At 44.4% G+C, this 21596-nt stretch overlaps 1 protein-coding gene across 3 annotated transcripts in view; it reads right to left on the bottom strand.

Annotated features, from left to right (window-relative positions):
- Positions 1-21596, bottom strand: part of LOC146830503 (1-phosphatidylinositol 4,5-bisphosphate phosphodiesterase gamma-1-like) — a 695332-nt gene that overhangs the window by 292223 nt on the left and 381513 nt on the right. For all 3 annotated transcript variants that reach the window (XM_085604690.1, XM_085604691.1, XM_085604692.1), the window contains one exon: positions 568-688. In XM_085604690.1, coding sequence (XP_085460816.1) covers positions 568-688 — 121 coding nt within the window. The remainder of the gene's footprint in view (positions 1-567; positions 689-21596) is intronic.

Genomic DNA, 21596 nt, shown 5'->3' with positions numbered 1-21596 from the left:
TAAACATGGCCTTAGGAATCTGCTACTAGTGCTGTTGGTTGCTGGGTTTTGACTACCAAGGTTGTCCAGTCTTGACTCCCCTTCTTGCCTCTTTCTTCCACCACCCTACACTTCCTGTCAATGTTTTCCTATCTTTCTCTTTCTCCTTCATTCTCCCTTTTCTGTGTTTATCTTTCTTGCTCTGGGGCAAAGAATAATAAGGAAAAATCAAACTCAGTCTCAAAAATGATTGCCAGTGTCCACCATCTGCAACTACTGACACAATCACCACTGCAGACATTAGACTTGTGGCTATGCCTCCAGTATCACTAGTGAGCCACCATCAACAATACAGCAAACAACAACTTCGCATAAAGACGTTTTCTACAAACTACGCTTGCCTATATGTTGTTTATTGTAACAACATAAACGAAGGACTGGAAAATGACAGGATCTGAGCTTAAGGATGACTGTCTAAACACAGATTCTTGCAGACATAACTTCATATCAGAAAAGCAAAACAAATATATACAGTATAAATGGAGCTAAATTCCGGATTACACACTTGAATGTCTAAAGATTCCTTACTCAGAGGTGACAAAGGCATGCTCCTTGATGGTGTGTAATACGTCCAGGAACTTTATTTTGGAGGTGAGCGTGTGTCCATGGTAGATGATCGGCAGGTCATCTGGGCCATCCCAGCAGTCCACTAAGAAAAAAGAGATCAGAAAGTAAGTAGTTGTAATACTACTCAACGTTCTTTCCTTGTCCACCAAGTCAAAGCCGGCCTCAACTAATGTTCCCATTCTAGAGTTAGGAATTTCAGGTCTATTAGGCCACTGCACCTAGTGCCATCATCATCAATCCAAACCTGAAGAACTTGCGTTTGTGCTGTCACCAGTACTCTAGGATGTCCTGAGAACATACTAGTTCACTTCTATGGCTGAGAAGAAGCATTTAATAATATCTACCCCCAGGATAATTCTGCAGATCCTAAGTGCTGATACAGTTTGGGTGCCAGAAAAGGAAAATGCTACTTACCAGTATGCATCTGTTCTTGGCATGTAGAGCTGAAGATCCACACACTTAGCATAGATCGCCATCTGGTGTTGGGCTCGGATGTTTGCACTTGTTTTTGTCCTGGAAAAGACTTCGGAAGGTGACTCCTCTTTCAGATCATAGTGCGCATGAGCATCGGCTGCATCCTCAGATTGTTTTTCACCAGTGGGGAAATGATGGAGTTTTGTGAGAAACAGGAAAGATGCCCATGTATGCTGTATCTAAATAAGATAGTACTGGAACAGATAAAGGCAGCCGGGGAGGCGGGTGGGCGTGTGTGGATCTGCAGCTCTACATGCCAAGAACAGATGCATACTGGTAAGTAGCATTTTCCGTTCGAGGCATATGAGCTGCAGATCACACACTTAGCATAGATTGTATAGCAGTACCCATCGCTAGCGGCGACCACCAGTACCTGTTGCAGTAGTTTGAAATAGTGTTTTGCGTACAGCCTGGCCCACACTAGTTTGTTGTTTTGTTTGCACATCCACAGAATAGTGTTTTGTGAATGTGTGCGATGTAGACCATGTAGCTGCTTTGCAGATGTCATCTAAGGGAATGTTCCCTAAAAATGCCATTGAAGCCCCTATCTTTTGTGTAGAGTGGGCTTTAGGAGGAACAGATAAAGTACGTTTTACTTTGTGATAGCAAATCGGTATGCATTAACAATCCATCTAGCCATCCCAGACTTTGATATGGGGTTGCCTTTGTGTGGTGGTGAGAATGACACAAAAAGTTGTTTGGTCTTACAAAAAGTTTGTGTCCTTTCAATGTAATAAAGCAACGCTCTTTTGACATCTAGGGTATGAAGAGCTCTTTCTGCGACTGCCTGTGGCTGCGAGAAGAACACTGTCAACTCTACAGACTGATTGAGGTGGAAAGGAGAAATGACTTTAGGGAGGAATTTTGGATTGGTTCTGAGAACAACTTTATTGTGATGGATTTGTAGGAACAGTTCCTGAATAGTTAGCGCTTGCAGTTCACTAACTCTTCTAAGAGAAGTGATAGCTACTAGGAAAGCAACTTTCCATGTTAGAAACTGGAGCTCACATTTATGTAGAGGTTCAAAAGGAGGACCCATTAGTCTTGTGAGAACGATGTTAAAATTCCAAACAGGTGAAGGTGGTACCCTGGGGGGAATTATCCTTTTGAGGCCTTCCATAAAGGTTTTGATGGCAGGCACTCTGAAAAGTGATAGGTGTTGTCTATTTTGTAAATAGGCTGCTATGGCAGCGAGGTGCAGCCTAATAGATGTGTAGGCTAAGTTGCACCTTTGGAGATGTAGTAGGTAACCTATGACGTGTTGGATAGACACGTCTAGGGGATTGATGTTGTTGTTATGACAGTATATTACAAATCTCTTCCACTTGGCTGCATAGCAGGCTCTAGTGGTGGGACGTCTAGCTTCTTTAATGACGTTCATGCATTCAGGAGGAAGGTTAAGGTAACCAAATTGTAAGACCTCAGGAGCCAGATCGCAAGGTTGAGCTGAGCTGGGTCCAGGTGTTCGATCTCTCCACGGTTCTGGGTTAGGAGGCGTGGGGAGAGGTGCAGTTTTGGTGCGGAACTACTGACAGTTCCAGTAATGTGGTGTACCACGGTAGTCTGGCCCAAGTTGGAGCAACTAGGATGAGAGTTAGTGCATTTTGCTGTAGTTTGCGCACCACCATTGGAATGAGTGGGAGAGGTGGAAAGGCGTACGCAAATCTGCCTGACCAATTCATCCATATCGCATTGCCTTTGGATAATGGGTGTGGATACCTGGTGGCGAAGCTTGGGCAATTAGCGTTTTTGTGCGTGGCAAAGAGGTCTATCTCTGCTTGCCCCCACATTTGAAAGAATGGCTGAAGAACTTGTGGATGAAGTTCCCACTCGTGAATCTGTTGCGTTTGATGACTTAACAGATCGGCTATGGTGTTTTGGACTCCTGGGACATGTTGAGCTAGGAGAAAGATGTTCTGGGGTATAGCCCCATCTCCATATGCTCTGTGCCAGTTGAGAGAGCTGCAGAGAGTGTGTCCCGCCTTGTTTCTGTATGTAGTACATGGCTGTCATGTTGTCTGTGCGGACTAAGATAGCTTTGCCTGATATTTGTTGTTGGAAAGCCTTTAAGGCTAGGAAAATGGCTAGTAGCTCCAGGTGGTTGATGTGGAGTAACTTTTGTTGAGGAGTCCACCTGCCTTGCATGGTGTGATGTAATAGGTGCGCTCCCCAGCCGGAGAGTGATGAGTCCGCTGTCATGACTATCTGTGGAACTGGCTCTAGGAACGGACGCCCTTTGGAAAGGTTCTTGGTGTTTCACCATTGCAGAGATCGATAAGTGCGACCGTCTACCAACACCAGATCTGTTAGCTGACCTTGAGCCTGGTTCCATTGGCGTGCTAAGCACTCTTGGAGAGGACGCATTTGGAGTCTTGCATGAGGTACTATAAATATGCAAGAGGCCATCATCCCTATTAGCTGCATGAACACTCGTGCTGGGAGAGAGTGTTGAGGCTGAAATTTGGTTATGAGAGCTCGCATGCTTGCTATCCTGGCCGGGTTGCGATAGGCTAAAGCCTTTGAGGTGTCCATTGTGGCATCGAGGTATTGTTGTATGTGGGACGGTTGTAAATGAGACTTTGCGTAGTTTACTGTGAACCCCAAGTTGTGGAGTAGTTGGATAGTGGTGTGAGTGTGTTGTACACACTGACTGTATGAGCTGGCTTTTATGAGCCAGTCATCCAGATATGGGAAGACGGGAATGTGTTGTCTTCTTAAGTGTGCTGCCACTACCGCTAGGCACTTGGTGAATACCCGTGGTGCTGTCGTGACTCCAAAAGGAAGTACTTTGAATTGATAGTGTTGGCCGAACACTACAAATCTTAGATACTTCTTGTGAGCTGCGTGAATGGGAATATGGAAATAGGCGTCCTTGAGATCGAGAGTAGCAAGGAATTCGCCTTGTGAAAGAAGAGGAAGGACCTGCTGGAGTGTAACCATGTGAAATTGGTGTGATTGTATGTACAGGTTTAGAGGTCTGAGGTCTAGAATAGGCCTGAGAGAGCTGTCCTTTTTTGGTATGAGAAAATACTGGGAGTAAACTCCTGTTTTTTGTTGGTGCATGGGAACTGGTTCTATTGCACCCTTTTGTAGGAGGGAGATCGCCTCCTGCTTTAGCAGAGATAAGTGTTCTAATGACATTGGGCGTTGTTTGGGTGGTATGTGTGGGGGGTAGAAGTAAGTTCTAGACAGTAACCTGATTGAACTATTTGTCGCACCCACCTGTCTGTAGTGATGTTGGTCCAGACAGGCAGGAACTGTTGTAGTCTTCCCCCGACCAGAGTGGAATGTCTGGGGGAAGTGGAGGAAAGTCATTGGGTAGGGGTGGAGGCAGAGCGGGTGTTGTTGGTCTTGCCTCTGCCTTTATTATTGTTGCCTCTGTAGCCTCCTCTCTGGTAACCTCTGGTAAACATAGACTAGGAGGGAGCCTTGTAAGAGGTGGAGGGGTTGTCTGAGGAGTAGCCTCTGGGGGTGCCCTTGTAAGGTGAGCGACGAAAGGAACGTCTGGGAGCTTGCAACTGCAAGGCTCCCATTGATTTAGCAGTGTCTGTATCCTTTTTCATCTTTTCAAGGGTTGAATCTACATTTGGCCCAATAGGTGCTCCTGATCAAATGGCTGGTTGTGTATGGAACTTTGAACCTCAGGTTTAAAACCGGAGATGCGTAGCCAAGCATGCCTACGCCAAATGACACTTGTGTTTACCGCTCTGGAGGTGGTGTCTGCCGCATCAAGAGCGCAACGGATGGAGGTGTTGGTAATAAGCTTGCCCTCCTGTATGAGTTAATTGGCTCTGTTTTTGTATTTATCTGGGAGGTGCTGCATTATGGACTCTAGTTCATCATAAAGTGCCTTATCATACCTGGCTAACAGCGCCTAAGTGTTAGCGATGCACCATATGTTAGCAGCCTGTGAGGCTGTTCTTTTGCGGGAGGCGTCCAAGACTTTAGACTCTTTGTCGGGTGGTGGAGCGTCACCTGATGTCTGGGAATTGGCCCTCTTCCTAGCATTAGAAACTACCAGGGAGTCTAAGGGTACTGGGCTTTTAATGTAAGCTGGGTCAGCAGGGGCCGCTTTATATTTTTTCTCGATCCTGAGGTTAATAACTCAAGCCCTAACAGGATCTTTAAAGACTTCAGGTGCATGCTTAATAACCCCTTCAAGCATAGGTAGTTTTGAGGTGGACCTTTGATTGGTGTCAAATGTATCCATTAAGAAATCCTGCTCTATGGGGTCTGTGTGCAAGTCACCCCTGTGGTAATGGGCAGCTCTGTGGACGAGCTGATTAAAGCCCATGGTGTCCTCTGGAGGGGAAGGCCTGGAAGGGTAGATGTCATCCTGTAGAACATTAGGGACATCTGGCGTGTTATAATTTTCCCAGGGGTCTGGGGAAGAAGATGGTCTAGGATCCCCTAGTGGCACATCGTCCGGACCCTCCCCTATGTCATCCAAGGTGTCATCATCGTCTACTGGTGTAGGAGATGGTGTAGGGGAACGGTGTGGTGGGGGAGGTGGAGGAGGAGGTGGTGGAGGAGGAGTTGGAGAAGGGACTCGTAGAGGAGATGTGGCAAAGTCCCTCTTTTTAGGTGGTGGCGCAGGTGCATCTAGTGGCCTTTTCCTAGAACTGAGAGTCAATTGACCAGTTTTAGGATCCCTTGTTAGATTCTTTTGAGCAGGGTCTGGTGTGAACAGCTCTTCTACTGGAGGTTGATCTTTCGGTGACGAGCGTTTCGGTTCCGTAGACTTCTTCGGCACCAACTCTGTAGTGGTTCTGTGTTGTTTTGGTTTGGAGCCGTGCGTTTTTACAGTATCCATGGCCTGTGGAACTTGTTGTTTTTCCGGTTCCGAGGCTTTCCTTGGCTCCGGATCCCCTTCGTGAGTGGTTTTTTGTTCGGTTCCGAATGTTTTTTCGGTGTCGACGAATCGGTGCTTGTGGGTTTTGGTGCCGTGTGCTTGGATGTGGAAGCTGTTGAATATAATGGGAAACCCAATCTACCCTTGAGGGCTTGGGCAAATCAAATGAACGGGTAAAAGGTGCCTTCAAGGTATTTATTTGGAATACTCTGTTCTATTTCTTTTGATATATATTTTTAACTGCAAGAATTATTGATAAACTCGCCAGAGAGATATTAGTCAAATGTATTTTATCTAAGAAATATTTTTGTTCCTTGTGAGGACATAAGAACCAATGAACCAATATCAAAACAATAAATATTCAAAACACGGGTATATATAGAAAAAGGCTTTATCTCTTTAAATTTATCAAGGGTACTACACAGTTATACAAATAATGTAACAAGAGGAACATAAATACAATTGTATAATCCTTCAATGTCACTATTGTAAACACTTCTTCTCATTGTACATTATTTTCCAGAAGAGAGTGTGAATGTTGACGTTTCAGTCTCTATGCATTTGTCCATGAGACCATCTTCAGGACTATCATAAATTTAACAGTTGACCCCTGAATGGTGTTTCCAAAGATTCAAGAATTATAGAATACAATTGATACGTATATGTCAAATCGATCGTCGTTCTGTAGCTCTACTTTGTTTAAGGTGAATAATCGCCAAAAGATACAGGTAAGTGAACTCTGGTGCTTTTTGGACGGTGTTATAAAATTTCCAGTCCCCAGCAACTTCTCAATTGAAGAAGTTTATTCTGTTAAGTTTTGTAGCGCAGCGAAAATTCGGCAGTCTGCAGTCGGATTACTAATTTATTTTCCTCTTGTTACATTTTTTGTATAACTGTGTAGTACCCTTGATAAATTTCAAAAGATAAAACCTTTTTCTATATATACCCGTGTTTTGAATATTTATTGTTTTGTGATTGGTTCATTGGTTCTTATGTCCTCACAAGAAACAAAAATATTTCTTAGATAAAATACATTTGAATAATATCTCTCTGGCGAGTTTATCATTAATTCTTGCAGTTAAAAATATATATCAAAAGCAATAGAACAGAGTATTCCAAATAAATCCCTTGAAGGCGCCTTTTACCCGTTCATTGGATGTGGAAGCAGCTGTCGGCATGGTGGAGGAGGGCTGTTTTTTTTTCGGTGCCAGTGATTGTGTTTCGGTACCGACGGCTGGCTGACTCGAGCCCGAGCTGCCTGAAGGCTTAGTAGGCTTCTTTGCCGGGCCCGAGGACGGGGCATGGGAAGCAGTCTCTCTGTGTGCACCTGAGCCCGAAGGCGAAGGTGTGACCAAAGTCGTTTTCGATAGTGCAGGGAGGGGGTCGGGGTCGACGTTCTTACTTACGACCCTCTGTGCCGGAGTGATTTCTTCGACATCAGAGTCATCGGCTTTTGAGCCACTGACGAGGCTTTCTTCGACCCACTCTGGCTCCGGCATGTCGACACCCTCTTGGAAGATGTCGTCGGGGATTGATGTCGACGAGCGAGCCATGGTTCTTCGAGCACGTCTGTCTCGAATAGTCTTTTTGGAGCGGAATGAGGCACAAGCTGGACAGTCTCTGGCCTCGTGCTCTGGTGAAAGGCAGAGGTTGCACACCTCATGCAGAGCGGTGTGTGGAAACTTCAACCCACATTGAGGACACTTCTTGAACGGTGTTCTTTCCATGAACCAGAAGCCAAGGCCCAGGTAGGCCCGAAGGCCTTCGTCGACTATCGGAATCGAGGACTTCGATTGGAGAGATGTGCGCCGATTAGGGTTCGCGATCGAGACAATACGTCGAAAGGGTGATGGATTGCGCGTCGAAAGTGGAATCGGTAGCGGTTCCGAACTGGAGCACGACAAACTCATCCGAGCCCGATGGCGGAAAAAAACAATCTGAGGATGGAGCCGATGCTATAGTCGAAAGGAGGAGTCACCTATCCCGTGACTTCTGAAGACTTTTCCAGGACAAAAACAAGTGCAAACATCCGGGCCCAACACCAGATGTCGATCTATGCTAAGTGTGTGATCTGCAGCTCATATGCCTTGAACATATAATTTCCTGAGGACTATAATGCCGTTTTCTATCGGACAGTGATTATAATGCCATCAATTGATTCACACCGACATATGACATGGCTTACCTGTAATGGGAAAAATTTTACTTTAACTTTAAAGGGCTTTATTTTTTTATATCCTATCCATTTTTGGAAGCTTAGAACTCGGGGTAAGCCAGGGGCTTGGAAGGGAATACTTGGAAGCTGATTTGGTTCGGAGGGCTTTTACTGGCCGAAGGGGGAGGAGATGGTGTAATGTGACCGGTTTTATTCTTCATGCATGGCTGGATCATTTTATGCCATCATTGTCTGCTCATGATTGGAGTGTGGAATCTGCTTTGGTAAAGTGGCTCAGGCTAGCTAGTCATTTAGCTCTGCTTTGTGGTGTGTCGATGAGACATGGGGTGTCAGGTACAAACCACTGTAAGATCGGAGTTGCTCATTATGAAGTCCATGCCAGAGCATCATTTTCTCAAGCAAGTCAAAGCTCAGTCCTCCATCTTTAGACTAAACCTCTCTTTATTATTAACTGTGCCTGGCAGCCATTTTTGTTCTGAGACCTTCTTTCCACCAAACAGAGAAGGAAGGAGTGAGCAGGCACTTTCTAACTTGCTTAGCAGTGGCAAGGTAACCCTCTGCTGAAGTGCCCACTCTATGATTGTAAAGGCCCAGTGGCACCTGGTAGAAGTGGGGGTGAGCAAAAAAACGATGGATTTAGGCCCAGATCACTGTACTGGGGTGAATGTATGACATTGTTCTGCATTCTGTCCATCAACTGTTGTTTTTGCATTTGTCACCCCAAGTGGGACGGTTATGCTCAGACGTGAGTCCCGTGCTCTCCATGCCACTGGAATCAAGCTATCCTGGCTGAAGAGGGGTGAAACCCTGAAACCGGTCCTAGGATGCTTGGTTCCAGTCCAGGGAGGACCTGGCTTGGCAGTTCGGGCTGGACTGTTCCCATGAGGCACAGGGTCAAGACTGATTTGCATATGGCTGGGTTCAAACTGGAATGGCATGGTGAGCAAAAAACGATGGATTTAGGCCCAGATCTCTGTACTGGGGTGAATGTATGACACTGTTCTGCATTCTGTCCATCAACTGTTGTTTTTGCATTTGTCACCCCGAGTGGGACGGGTATGCTCAGACGTGAGTCCCGTGCTCTCCATGCCACTGGAATCAAGCTATCCTGGCTGAAGAGGGGTGAAACCCCGAAACCGGTCCTAGGATGCTTGTTTCCAGTCCAGGGAGGACCTGGCTTGGCAGTTCGGGATGGACTGTTCCCATGAGGCACAGGGTCAAGACTGATTTGCATATGCTGGGTTCAAACTGGAATGGCATGGTGAGCAAAAAAAACATGGATTTAGGCCCAGATCTCTGTACTGGGGTGAATTTATGACATTGTTCTGCATTCTGTCCATCAACTGTTGTTTTTGCATTTGTCACCCCGAGTGGGACGGGTATGCTCAGACGTGAGTCCCGTGCTCTCCATGCCACTGGAATCAAGCTATCCTGGCTGAAGAGGGGTGAAACCCCGAAACCGGTCCTAGGATGCTTGTTTCCAGTCCAGGGAGGACCTGGCTTGGCAGTTCGGGCTGGACTGTTCCCATGAGGCACAGGGTCAAGACCGATTTGCATATGGCTGGCTTCAAACTGGAATGGCATTGAAATGATTGATTTAGGCCCAGATCTCTGTACTGGGGTGAATGTATGACATTGTTTTGCATTCTGTCCATCAACTGTTGTTTTTGCATTTGTCACCCCGAGTGGGACAGGTATGCTCAGACGTGAGTCCAGTGCTCTCCATGCCACTGGAATCAAGCTATCCTGGCTGAAGAGGGGTGAAACCCTGAAACCGGTCCTAGGATGCTTGTTTCCAGTCCAGGGAGGACCTGGCTTAGCAGTTCGGGCTGGACTGTTCCCATGAGGCACAGGGTCAAGACTGATTTGCATATGGCTGGGTTCAAACTGGAATGGCATGGTGAGCAAAAAAACGATGGATTTAGGCCCAGATCTCTGTACTGGGGTGAATGTATGACATTGTTCTGCATTCTGTCCATCAACTGTTGTTTTTGTATTTGTCACCCCGAGGGGGACGGGTATGCTCAGACGTGAGTCCCGTGCTCTCCATGCCACTGGAATCAAGCTATCCTGGCTGAAGAGGGGTGAAACCACGAAACCGGTTCTAGGATTCTTGTTTCCAGTCCAGGGAGGACCTGGCTTGGCAGTTCGGGCTGGACTGTTCCCATGAGGCACAGGGTCAAGACTGATTTGCATATGGCTGGGTTCAAACTGCAATGGCATGGTGAGCAAAAAAACGATGGATTTAGGCCCAGATCTCTGTACTGGGGTGAATGTATGACATTGTTCTGCATTCTGTCCATCAACTGTTGTTTTTGCACAGATCTTTGGCGGCGCGTCCTCCGCCTGGTGCCCCCCGTCGGCCCATTATCGCAAGACTTCAGAACTTTAGAGATCGGGACACAATACTACGTATCACTAGGTACCATCAATTATCAGGGCAACGTCCTTTCCTTCTTCCCGGATTTCACAGCCACGGTCCAGGCAGCACGCAAGTAGTTCCAGGGAGTCAAAAACTCCTTATGAAAGAACAGATTCCATATGCAATGTTATATCCGGCCCGTCTCCGCATAGGTACTGACAGTGACGCAAAGATATTCGTGAACCCGAAGCTGGCCATGGACCACGCCAAATCACTGCGACGGAAACAGCGATCTTCCACTCAAACTTCTGATGTCGATGACTGATTGTAGCTCTTCTCCCATCATTGTGTATCCTTTGTTATGCTTGATGACCTACTGCTAAAGATTACCCAAAGTCAATGTCGTTCGCTTATTTGATGCATGAACTAGGCCCACCACTGAGTTGCCGACATGTATCCACAATGCTTCCTATATACATGTTTTATTCACCTATGCATAGTATTTCCAGGATGTCTGGGTAGGATTATTACTAGTGACTGAATACAAGCAGAGGTTACTCTTTTTGGTTCCTAATTATGGACGCAATGAAAAAAATGATGTATGAAATTATATGCCTTACATGTATCTTCACGTTGACTTTTGTACTGAGGTTGTCGCACTGCTCACTATGTCTATGCTGTTCTTTTAGTATAGTGGGCTAAAAGTTAGGAGCGCAAGAACTTAAAAGGCGGCCCCTTCCCGTTCTTTCGGGAAGTGGTTGAAGCTGCTACGTCCCCTCTTGGGTGTACCCCATCACTACCTTTTTACTGTACTGTTTTGATCTTAGTTTTTGGTTATGACAGTGGGATCTGTCTTTGGCAAGATTGAGTTGCTAAAGTGGGTGGGGGGAGGGAGTTTGGTACAGTTTCAAATAATTGTAAGCAACAAGATCAGAGTGTTAATTATGGTTACGACCCTGGACATGACACATAGTGAGTGCCAGTCAATGCAAACAAGATATACATCAGGATTTCTACACATAGATAATGGGTGAAGATTATAGGTGCATAACATGGAATGTTCGTGGCGCCAACACCCCTAAAAAGATAAGGCAGGTGCTGACCTATTTAGACAGACACAATGTGCAGATTGCCCTTTTGCAAGAGACACATCTGAACAAGCACACAAACTAAAATTGCTCATAAATGGGCAGGGTTCCGGCTCGCATCATCATACTCCACCTATGCCCGGGGTGTACTTGTTCTGATCAAGAGGGGTATTCCATCCCTGCCCACGCATACTCATACGGATTAAGTAGGTCGCTGGGCTATGGTACAGGGCAAACTGAGCATGACCAATCTCACGATTATTAATATGTATGGACCTGTGGTAGATGACCCCACACCTTTTATACAGATGCCTGCTATTTTACGCTCATGGCCAGAAACAGCTATAATGTGGGGAGGCGATCTCAACACGCATCTCAACCCACAGTTCGACAAATCTAACCTGACAGGTGCCCGTACACTTAAAGTGGCTCAATGTGTCTGCGAGGCTATGGCAGAAATGGGATTGGCTGATGTCTGGCGGTAACGTAATGGGGAGACACAGGAAGGCACACATATCACACCCGCCTACAACAGCTGGTCCCGTTTAGACTACTGGTTATTAAACGAAGACGCCAATAACTGGGTTACTCATGTCTGCAACGTGCCCCACACTCTGTCAGATCATAACCCTGTTACACTTGCGAATCCCTGCTAATCCCCATCGTCCCTTCACATGGTGTTTCAGAGCTGAGGCACTACTCAACCCCATTTATAACGAAACCATTAGAACTGCCATAATTCACTATTTCGACGAAAACACGGGTTCAGTGGACAGTCAGGCATCCCTTTGGGGGGCATTCAAGGTGACAATAAGGGGTGTCTGTATTAGTACCACATCCGTGTCTGTATTAGTACCACATCCGGTATTTTGAAAGACATCAGAGGTCAAATCTCCAAAACTGAGACAGCCCTAGACGGGTTGGAAAAGGAATACTGGGCGTCACCATCTAACGCCACACTCACTCGCATACACGAACTCCTAGCTGAATATGACAAATTAGCCGAAACGGAGGCGAAATATAAGGGGAGGAGACATGTGGCTAGGGCATATGGCGAAGGTGGTCGGCCTGGTAGGAATTTAGCCACTAAGTTACAATTCCGTGCAAATCATCATCAGGTTGACAAGATCGTTGATGGTGACGGACAGAACATTTCACCCCACAGGCCATAGTGAACCAATTTCGGGACTGTTATAAGACACTATATACCACACAGGGAAACGTGGATGAAGCTACCATGGCGGAATATTTGTCGGACATAGCATGCGCATGGCTATCAGACGCACACTGGGAATATTTATCCGTGCCCATAGATGAAACTGATGTCAAAGACGCTATTCTCTCCCTTCCCAACAGTATGGCACCGGGGCCAGATGGTTTAACGGCAGAATTTTATAAACGCATATGCGGACCTTATTGTACCCTATCTACTAGAAATGTATGCTGAGGCGCACGAAGCCGGCACCCTGCCCCCTTCTTTAAGGCAAGCTATGATCATTACTCTCCTCAAGAAGGACAAGTCACCTACATCTTGCGAGTCCTACCGCCCCCTATAACTGATTAACCTAGACGCAACAATATTGACAAAAATACTACAAAGATTCAACCTTTAATGCCCCTCCTCGTGCTCCCTGATCAATCTGGGTTTGTGCCAGAAAGATCCACCTCCCATAACTTGCGCACTATTTTCTCCATGTTCCACATACTTAACCCTGACTTGCCAGCGGCCGCTATCATGCTTGATGCGGCTAAAGCATTTTACTCCATAGAATGGTGCTATATGTTTTATAAACTACGTAGAATGGGGTTCCCTAATGTCATAATACAGTGGATCCAGATTTTATACACTGACACATCAGCCAGAGTGCGCGTGGGCAGCCACACCACTATACCGTTCCAGATAGAACGTGGCACCAGGCAGGGATGTCCGTTGTCCCCTCGCCTCTTTGCTCTCGTGCTTGAACCACTTGCTTGCAAGATCCGACAGTGTCATAGAGCATCTGCCCTCAATTTCAACCACCGGCCAGTCGGCATATCGATGTATGCAGATGACATGGTCCTTTTTATCAGAGATCCCTAACAACACTTATCCCCTGTTCTCCGAGAATACATCAGATATGGCCTGTTCTCTGGACTTACAATAAATTGGGAGAAATCGGTCATTATACCACTAACAACAATCACATCCCAGCCCCATCTGGAATACCCTTTGTTATGGACGACGGACCCAGTTAAATATCTCGGTGTCTGGGTGCATCGAGATCTCGAAGTTGTAATCAGAGAAAACTATGGTCGAGCCTATGATACATTAGTACAACAAGTGGACAGATGGTCGCACCTCCCGCTGTATCTGGCAGACCGTATTACACTAATAAAAATGGTCATTCTTCCCCGCTTCCTATATCTTTATTGCAACATACCGATCAAATTGACTCAACATTTTTTTTAAATAGTAAGAACCCAATTTTTATGCTTAATATGGTGTAACGGACAGCCCAGAATTAGCTGGCAAACACTAACACTATCCTATGACAAAGGGATTTGCCGCACCAGACTTTTACGTATACTATCTCTGCGCTCAAGCCCATTATGCGTAATACTGGTTCAGAACACACGACTTTATACCACACGTAGCAGTAGAGGACGGAGATGCCCATCCCACCCACTTGGAGGCATACTGACGCACGTAAACAGACACACGCCAAAGACAGAAATCAACACACTGTACATGACTATTGCTGCGTGGCAGTCGATTGGCAACCGAGCACACAAACTACCGCTGTATGCACCCGCACTGCCTATAGCCCATCACGCCACCTTATCCGTCACTCAGGAGGTGGGACCTCTAAAATCGTTAAAAGAAGCTAGCATTACTCATATGCGTGACCGATACCCTGAAGGGCGCTATCTTGAAAAGAGTGATTTAGAATACATACAGAACCCCACGTCCTCATTTCAATACACTTGTTACCGCCTCACACGTGCCATACAAGACGATTACCCTAATTTTCCTGTTGAGCCTCCGACACTCTTGTCCTTACAACTACTGCTAGTGACACCAACCAAGAAAAAATTAATTACTAAATTATACAGGGCTGTGCAGGAGGAAACGGTCAGAGGACCCGATAAAAGCCTCGCAAAATGGAACGATATGTTAGACCCCCAGATCACTGGAGAGGAATGGGAGCGAGTATGCCAATTGACGGGCCGCCTTACACCCAATGGGAATTTACGCATTATTCATTTTAAATTTCTGCATCAGACATACTATACCCCCTCCAAATTACACAGAATGGGTTTAAGAGAATCAGATTAATGCAAACGTTGCAGGCAATTGCACGCTGATTTTTTACACCTTGCCTGGCGCTGTGGCCCGGTACTCACATATTGGGAAGGGGTGCTTGACCGTATCCACACTATGACGGGCAATATACTCCCCTGTACACCTCTTGTATGTTTACTAAACTATATCCCCCAACTGAAAGGCACTATGGGCAGGTTTGTGAGAGTTGCCCTCCTACATGCAAAACACCGCACTTTGTTTACATGGGATAGTGCATTTGCTCCAAAGTTGGAAGGGTGGATGAAGGATATGCAGGCACATGCATCAAAGGAAAAACCGGTCGCAAACGGGCAGATTCTCAGAATCTGCCCCTTTGCGACCGGTATTTTTGCATTTGGGATGCATCATCCCAAATGCAAAAATCGCAATTTAAGGAATCTCTAAATTGCGATTACTTAAATTGAGATTGCATTTAAGGAATCCCAAATTGAGATTCCTTAAATGCAATGCATTAAAGTAAAAAAATTAGCGATTTCGCTAATAGTGGGAGCAAATTACCATGAAGTTGAACTTCATGGTAATTTGCAAAAACTTTGAAAAATGCACTTTTGTGCATTTTTCAAAGTTTCATGTTGCGCACACACATGCCCTGAAGGCATGTGCGTGCGCAACTACTCGCAAATTGCTCATGCAATCTCCAATTCATTCCTATGGGCCTGGAGGCCCATAGGAATTAATGGAACGGCATTCCTTAATTGCGAGTCGAATGTGTAGGAATCGCTATTTGTTTAGCGATTCCTACATGCATAGGCTTTTGCAATTCCTTAATTGCGATTCCTTAATAATCGCAATTAAGGAATCGCAAAAGCCTACGTTGATGCATGTGCCAGATGGTATATTGTAAAGAAAATTTGGAACGGTATGCCGAAGAGCTGCCTGTATCCTCTAGACCGAAAGATATTTGGGGTCCGCTCAAACAATTCCTTGCCATTCCAACACCTGCTGATGATGATTGACATTCTCAACCAAACATGTTGCTATTAACAATATTATGTGATTGCACTCGCTGTGTGATGATTGTAAGGCCTATGCACTGTCTGTGTTGTACACTCTGATCACTGAGGACTTACTTGATACTGTATTGTTGTAATCTTATGTTCACTATGCTTATGCTGCCGTTGATGGCAGTGGATATATGTTGCACCATAACTCAATAAAAAGATTTTTTTTAAATGTTTTTTTAAAATTTCAGGAGCTTAACAAAAAATGAATCTGACCTTATGTAATGTTATCTGGTGCTCATGTAAAGCCCTCCAATGCCCTTGGGCAGTAAATGTGCTATATACAATTCCTAAATCTGTTGCGTTTCCCCACTAGGAAGTGTCCCTCAGGTGCACTGCCTGTGTCCAATTGGAAGTGTTTTAAATCAACTTAGTTCAAAACTCAGGTGTATTGATTACATGAAACTTATTCATTTTGATTCAACATGATTGTCTTTCGATTTCATGAATTAACCACATCAATCATGTCGAAAACGTTATATTCATTACTGATGAAGCATCAAGAATAGGGTGCAAGTCATCCCCAATGCATTTCGGGCATAATGAAGGCCTTCGTCAGGAGGTATGCGCCTAAAAAGTCAAAGAAAAGCAAAAATGAAACGACGCAACCAGGGTGTAGGCTTTACCACTTTCCCCAGTGTGAAATGAAAGGTACCCAGGTGAATGGTCCACATGTGTTTTCTACAAACTCCTGAGTGACTTAAGTGAAATACATGCATAATCGAACGCAAAGACCTGTCCCAATTCTTCCTATATTCTTGACAGTTCCTTTATGATCAATAGAATCAGATCAAGAGAGCATTTATTGAGGATCCCATACGACCTGTCAATGAACTTAGAATCATTTTCGCAGGGGACTCAGGATCCCCTTAAAACCATCCCTATGAAACAATGATTCTAAATTCATTGACAGATGGTATGGGATCCTCAATAAATGCTCTCTGGGTCTGATTCTATTGATCATAGAGGAACTGTCAAGAATATTGGAAGAATTGGGAAGTGAAATTAACCAGTTAAAAAATGAGTTATCTTCTAAGCTGAGCACGGACGAATGGTCCAAAGTCTTGATGGATATCAATGACCAGTTGTCCCGACACACTCAAGAGATCAACGAAAGCAAAGTGAGAACGTTTCGGAGAGACACCATAGATTATAAGCTCGGGGAAGTATACAACTGGGCAGAGGTTTACGCAAGAAGGAGGCAAAACAGGCCTCCACACAAAACATCTGATAGAGACACATCATCAGCGGGTAACGACTCAGTTATCGCTAAGCGAACCAACGTACCCACTGGTCAAAAAGAACGATGTAGCCAGGATAACACGCAGCTAGCTCCAACAACATCAGGCACACTTAATATCACTATCGGTTTTTTTTTAGGATCAGGTCCTCTAGGCAACGATGAACCAGGAGGGGCAAGGGGAGATGAGAGTACCGACCCAACCTCAACCAAGCGGATAACCAGGAGTCAAAAGACACAAGTCAAAAGAACTTGGTTAACATCTCCTCAACTAACCTGAGTCCACTAGAAATCAAAACGCTACAAAAGGGAACTTCATTCGTGCCAACCTACAAATCCAATGCATTGGAAGTAGAAGTAAGCATATTCAGATTTATGTGCTCACTTAAACTAAGACATTTCTTTGACAACGTTGTTACTGAGAAGCCACCCAAGACCGAAGATCTTGGACACTTTCGAAACTCTTGTTAAAAACGATCTACAAGACCTTTTCAAAACCAGGAGGTCTAAACAATCCAATTTGACCACCAAAGAAAGAAGTGTCATACAACATTTGGCCAACAATCCAGAAATCAAATGTGTCAAAGCGGACAGAGGTGGCCCGTTAGTTATAATGGACACATCTTACTACAATCACAGAGTCAAAGAACATGTGGAGGACCAGACAACATACATGGAACTTGCCCACAATCCAACTGAGGCTTTTCGACGGGTGCTTAAAGTGCTAATTGACAATGCAGTAGCTTTGGGTACCATCACAGACACCAACCGGAGATATTTGATACAGGAGTTTCCGAAAAGTCCCACCCTACACGTTACCGAAGATTCACAAGGATCTATGGACGTCACCAATGAGACCCATTGTTTCCACACGGGGTTCAATACATGAACCAACTGGCAAATATCTTGATAGACACCCGCAGGGATTCGTACAAGGCATGTCTACATATATTAAAGACACTACAGATTTTTTTGTGAAAATCAGAGACATCAAAATTGACTGGAACAAAGAAGTACTCTTGTACACCATCGATGTAACAGCTCTTTATACCTCTATCCCCCATGACCTGGATATTGAAGCAATTGAATTCTTCCTACTAAAATCTGACATGAAGCAAGACTTGAAGATCTTCCTGCTGGAGCTGCTCCAATTTACCTTGTATCACAGCTACTTTGTGCACAATGACAACTTTTTCTTACAACTCTCGGGGACATCCATGGGTAATTGCGCAGCTCCCAGCTACGCAAACCTCTTCATGCATAAGTTTGAACTGAACAATGATTTTAACAACAAAACCTGGAAGGAACATTTGGTGACATTTTAAAGGTACACTGATGACATTTTTGTCGTGTGGCAATGGTCTAAGACAGACTTGACACAGGCCATCGAAGTTTTGAATCAAGTGAATGATCGCATCAAGTTCACTTATGACATCAACAATTCGAAGATCAACTTTTTAGATATAGTCATTTACATCCGTGATCAACTATTGGAGACCACCTTATATAGCAAGGAAACAGACCGCAACAACCTGTTGCATTTCAGCAGTTTCCATCAGAATGTTCTCAAGGTCCACTTGCCCTGTTCCCAACTTCTGAGGGTTAAAAGAATTATGTCAAATTCAGAATAACTGTCTTCGAGCATAATTAACATGACAGACCGATTAAAAGATAGCGGGTACGCCACAGATGTACTTACATCAGCCACCAACCATGCACTAGATGTCCCCCGCATGCAACTATTGACCACGCCAAAAAAGAAAATGAAATCTAACAGAATGGTTATGGTTTCCAAATTTTCCACAGAAAGTGGCAGACTTACGAAGATCATCCTCAAATACTGGCTAATGCTACAGTTGGAACCAGATTTTAAAGATTCATTTACAGATACCCCATTATTTATGTACGAAAGGAGCAAAAACCTTAATGAGCTGCTAAGAACCAAAAGACCGCACATCAGCGTGGAGGCATATAAAGTCACCATGCAGCAACTGCAACAACACCATTAAAGGCAACACCATCAATCACCCAACCAAAGGACATAAAATTAGAATTTTCACCAGTGCCACATGCGACTGTAAGAACTTAGTGTACATGCTCAAATGCCTGAGTGGGCCAGCCAACATAGGCAAGACTGAAAGGAAAATCGAAACGAGAATAAACGAGCGCAAAAGTAACATTAGAAACAGAAACATTAAATCAGTCGTGGCGCCACACTTCATGGCTCATAATCATAACATCAGCCAACTGCGTTTCCTGGTGTTGGAGATGGTGGAATTAAAAGAAGGAAGCGAGAATCGTAAATTCCTCAAACAGCGTGAAACGTTTTGGATCAGGCGGATGGACACTTTAATGCCTCACGGTCTGAACGAGCGCATCAAATACAGTTGTTACATTTAATTTGTGTATATTCCTTCAAACTTATTTTTCTACCCTTGTGATGAACCTTTTCTGTTCGTTTTCTCATATACCACCCGTCAATGGACACTATACCTGCATTAGCCCTTTCTTACTATTAATTTTTTCTCACCTTTTATTTCTCCTTCTTAATTTTTTCCTTGAGTTTTCATAACACAAATTTTTTCACGTGCTCTTCTCTTCGTATCACCTTCCTCCACTGATATGCTCTGTTTAATATTTGATGCCCCTACAAGCCTCATTCTCCTACATTTGTAACCTTTGTCACCTTCTACGTTCACTCATGTGCATGAAACACCACTTCAAGATGGCGGCCACTTCTAATTTTACCACACCGATCAGAACACTCGAGCGGCGTTGATGATCGGAGTTAGATGCGTAAACATTTGAGATCGAATAAGGTACAGCTGGAATGCCTATTTTATTTTATTCTTGTTCCCTTCACATCCTCCTTAGTGACTGACACTGCATGATTGTAAAGTTGGTCGTGTCTGCACCCGGGAACACATCTTGCTGCCCCTTATCCATTTAATAGCTTACACGTATGCGTCACTCTTAATGGCGGCGCGTCGTCATAAATTCTGAGAGTTCTCCGCCTCATTTCACTCATGCTCATACTCAAATACCGGGGGCACTGCATGTTTCTATAACCTGTGTCTAGGCGTTGTCTAGTATGGGTTGTTTTACACTTGGGATACGCGTCACTTTTTTTGGCTAACTATACCCATTGCCTGCATGTTTGTTACAATCATGAAGACTGCGTGTCATCTCCCACACGCATATTTCATATACCTGAGATGGGTTTATATATAATAGTTACCTTTTGCGCTAATCAGTAAATTTTTCTGACTTTTTACATCATTAGTTCACTCTATCAACTCAGTGGCACGCCATTTGACACCTTCTACGGGTCTTTGCACGGGCGTTCGATTATGCATGTACTTCACTTAAGTCACTTAGGAGTTTGTAGAAAACACACATGGACCATTAATCTGGGTACCTTTTATCGCACACTGGGGAAAGTGGTAAAGCCCACACCCTGGTTGAGTCGTTTCATTTTAGCTTTTCTTTGATTTTTTAGGAGCATACCCCCTGACGAAGGGCTTTCATTATGCCCGAAATGCATTGGGGATGACTTGCACCCTATTCTTGATGCTTCATCAGTAATTAATATAACGTTTTCAACATGAATGATGTGGTTAATACATGAAATCGAAAGACAATCATGGTGAATCAAAATAAATACGTTTCATGAAATCAATACACCTGAATTTTGAACTAAGTAGATTTAAAACACTTCCAATTGGACACAGGCAGTGCACCTGAGGGACGCTTCCCAACGGGGAAACGCAACAGTTTTATCGAATTCCACGGCCAGGCTCACTGCACGCCCATTACTTTATCAAACTTGTTATACAAGGTGAATTCAAATTTAGGATTACCTACAGAGTGTGGGATCAACAACCGATTGATTTACTCTATATAAAATTGCTAAATTTATTTACTCTATATAAAATTGCAAAATATATATGTATATCCCAAAATGCACCACTGGGCATTGTTTTAACACAAAAATGGATATGAAGCCTTACCCCATACTCTGCTGCAGAAGGAGTCTTTCAAATGTGCTTAAATCACTGGCATCAACACCCAGATTTTTAAGAAGCCGTGTCATTTTAGTGAACGTATGCCACAGGCCAGCACCCTAATTCGAAACGTTTTCCAGCTCCAGTTCAGTTCATCATCTGCCACTTTTACGGACAGATCAATATTTTGGCCATAGTCCGATAATGATATATCGAAGGGTGTGGTGTAGGTCGTGACAGTAACAAATAATTGCTGTTAGAGAGGAATGCAAAAAATTGCAAAGTAGTTTGTTAATTCACAACATTTTGAAAGCATGTCTACTATGAAATTTAAAAAATCTCCCTCACCACATGTTCATTAAAGCTATATGGGCCGCAAGAGTTTGTCGTTCTATAAATTGGGTCATGCTTCTTAAAGGTTTGGGAAGCACTGCTTTAGAAACCCGAAAA

Source organism: Triturus cristatus, chromosome 5_1 (genome assembly GCF_964204655.1).
Source record: "Triturus cristatus chromosome 5_1, aTriCri1.1, whole genome shotgun sequence".
Taxonomy (NCBI): Eukaryota; Metazoa; Chordata; class Amphibia; order Caudata; family Salamandridae; genus Triturus; species Triturus cristatus.
The sequence above is the reverse complement of the archived record's forward strand: the minus strand, read 5'-3'. Positions and strand labels throughout refer to the sequence as shown.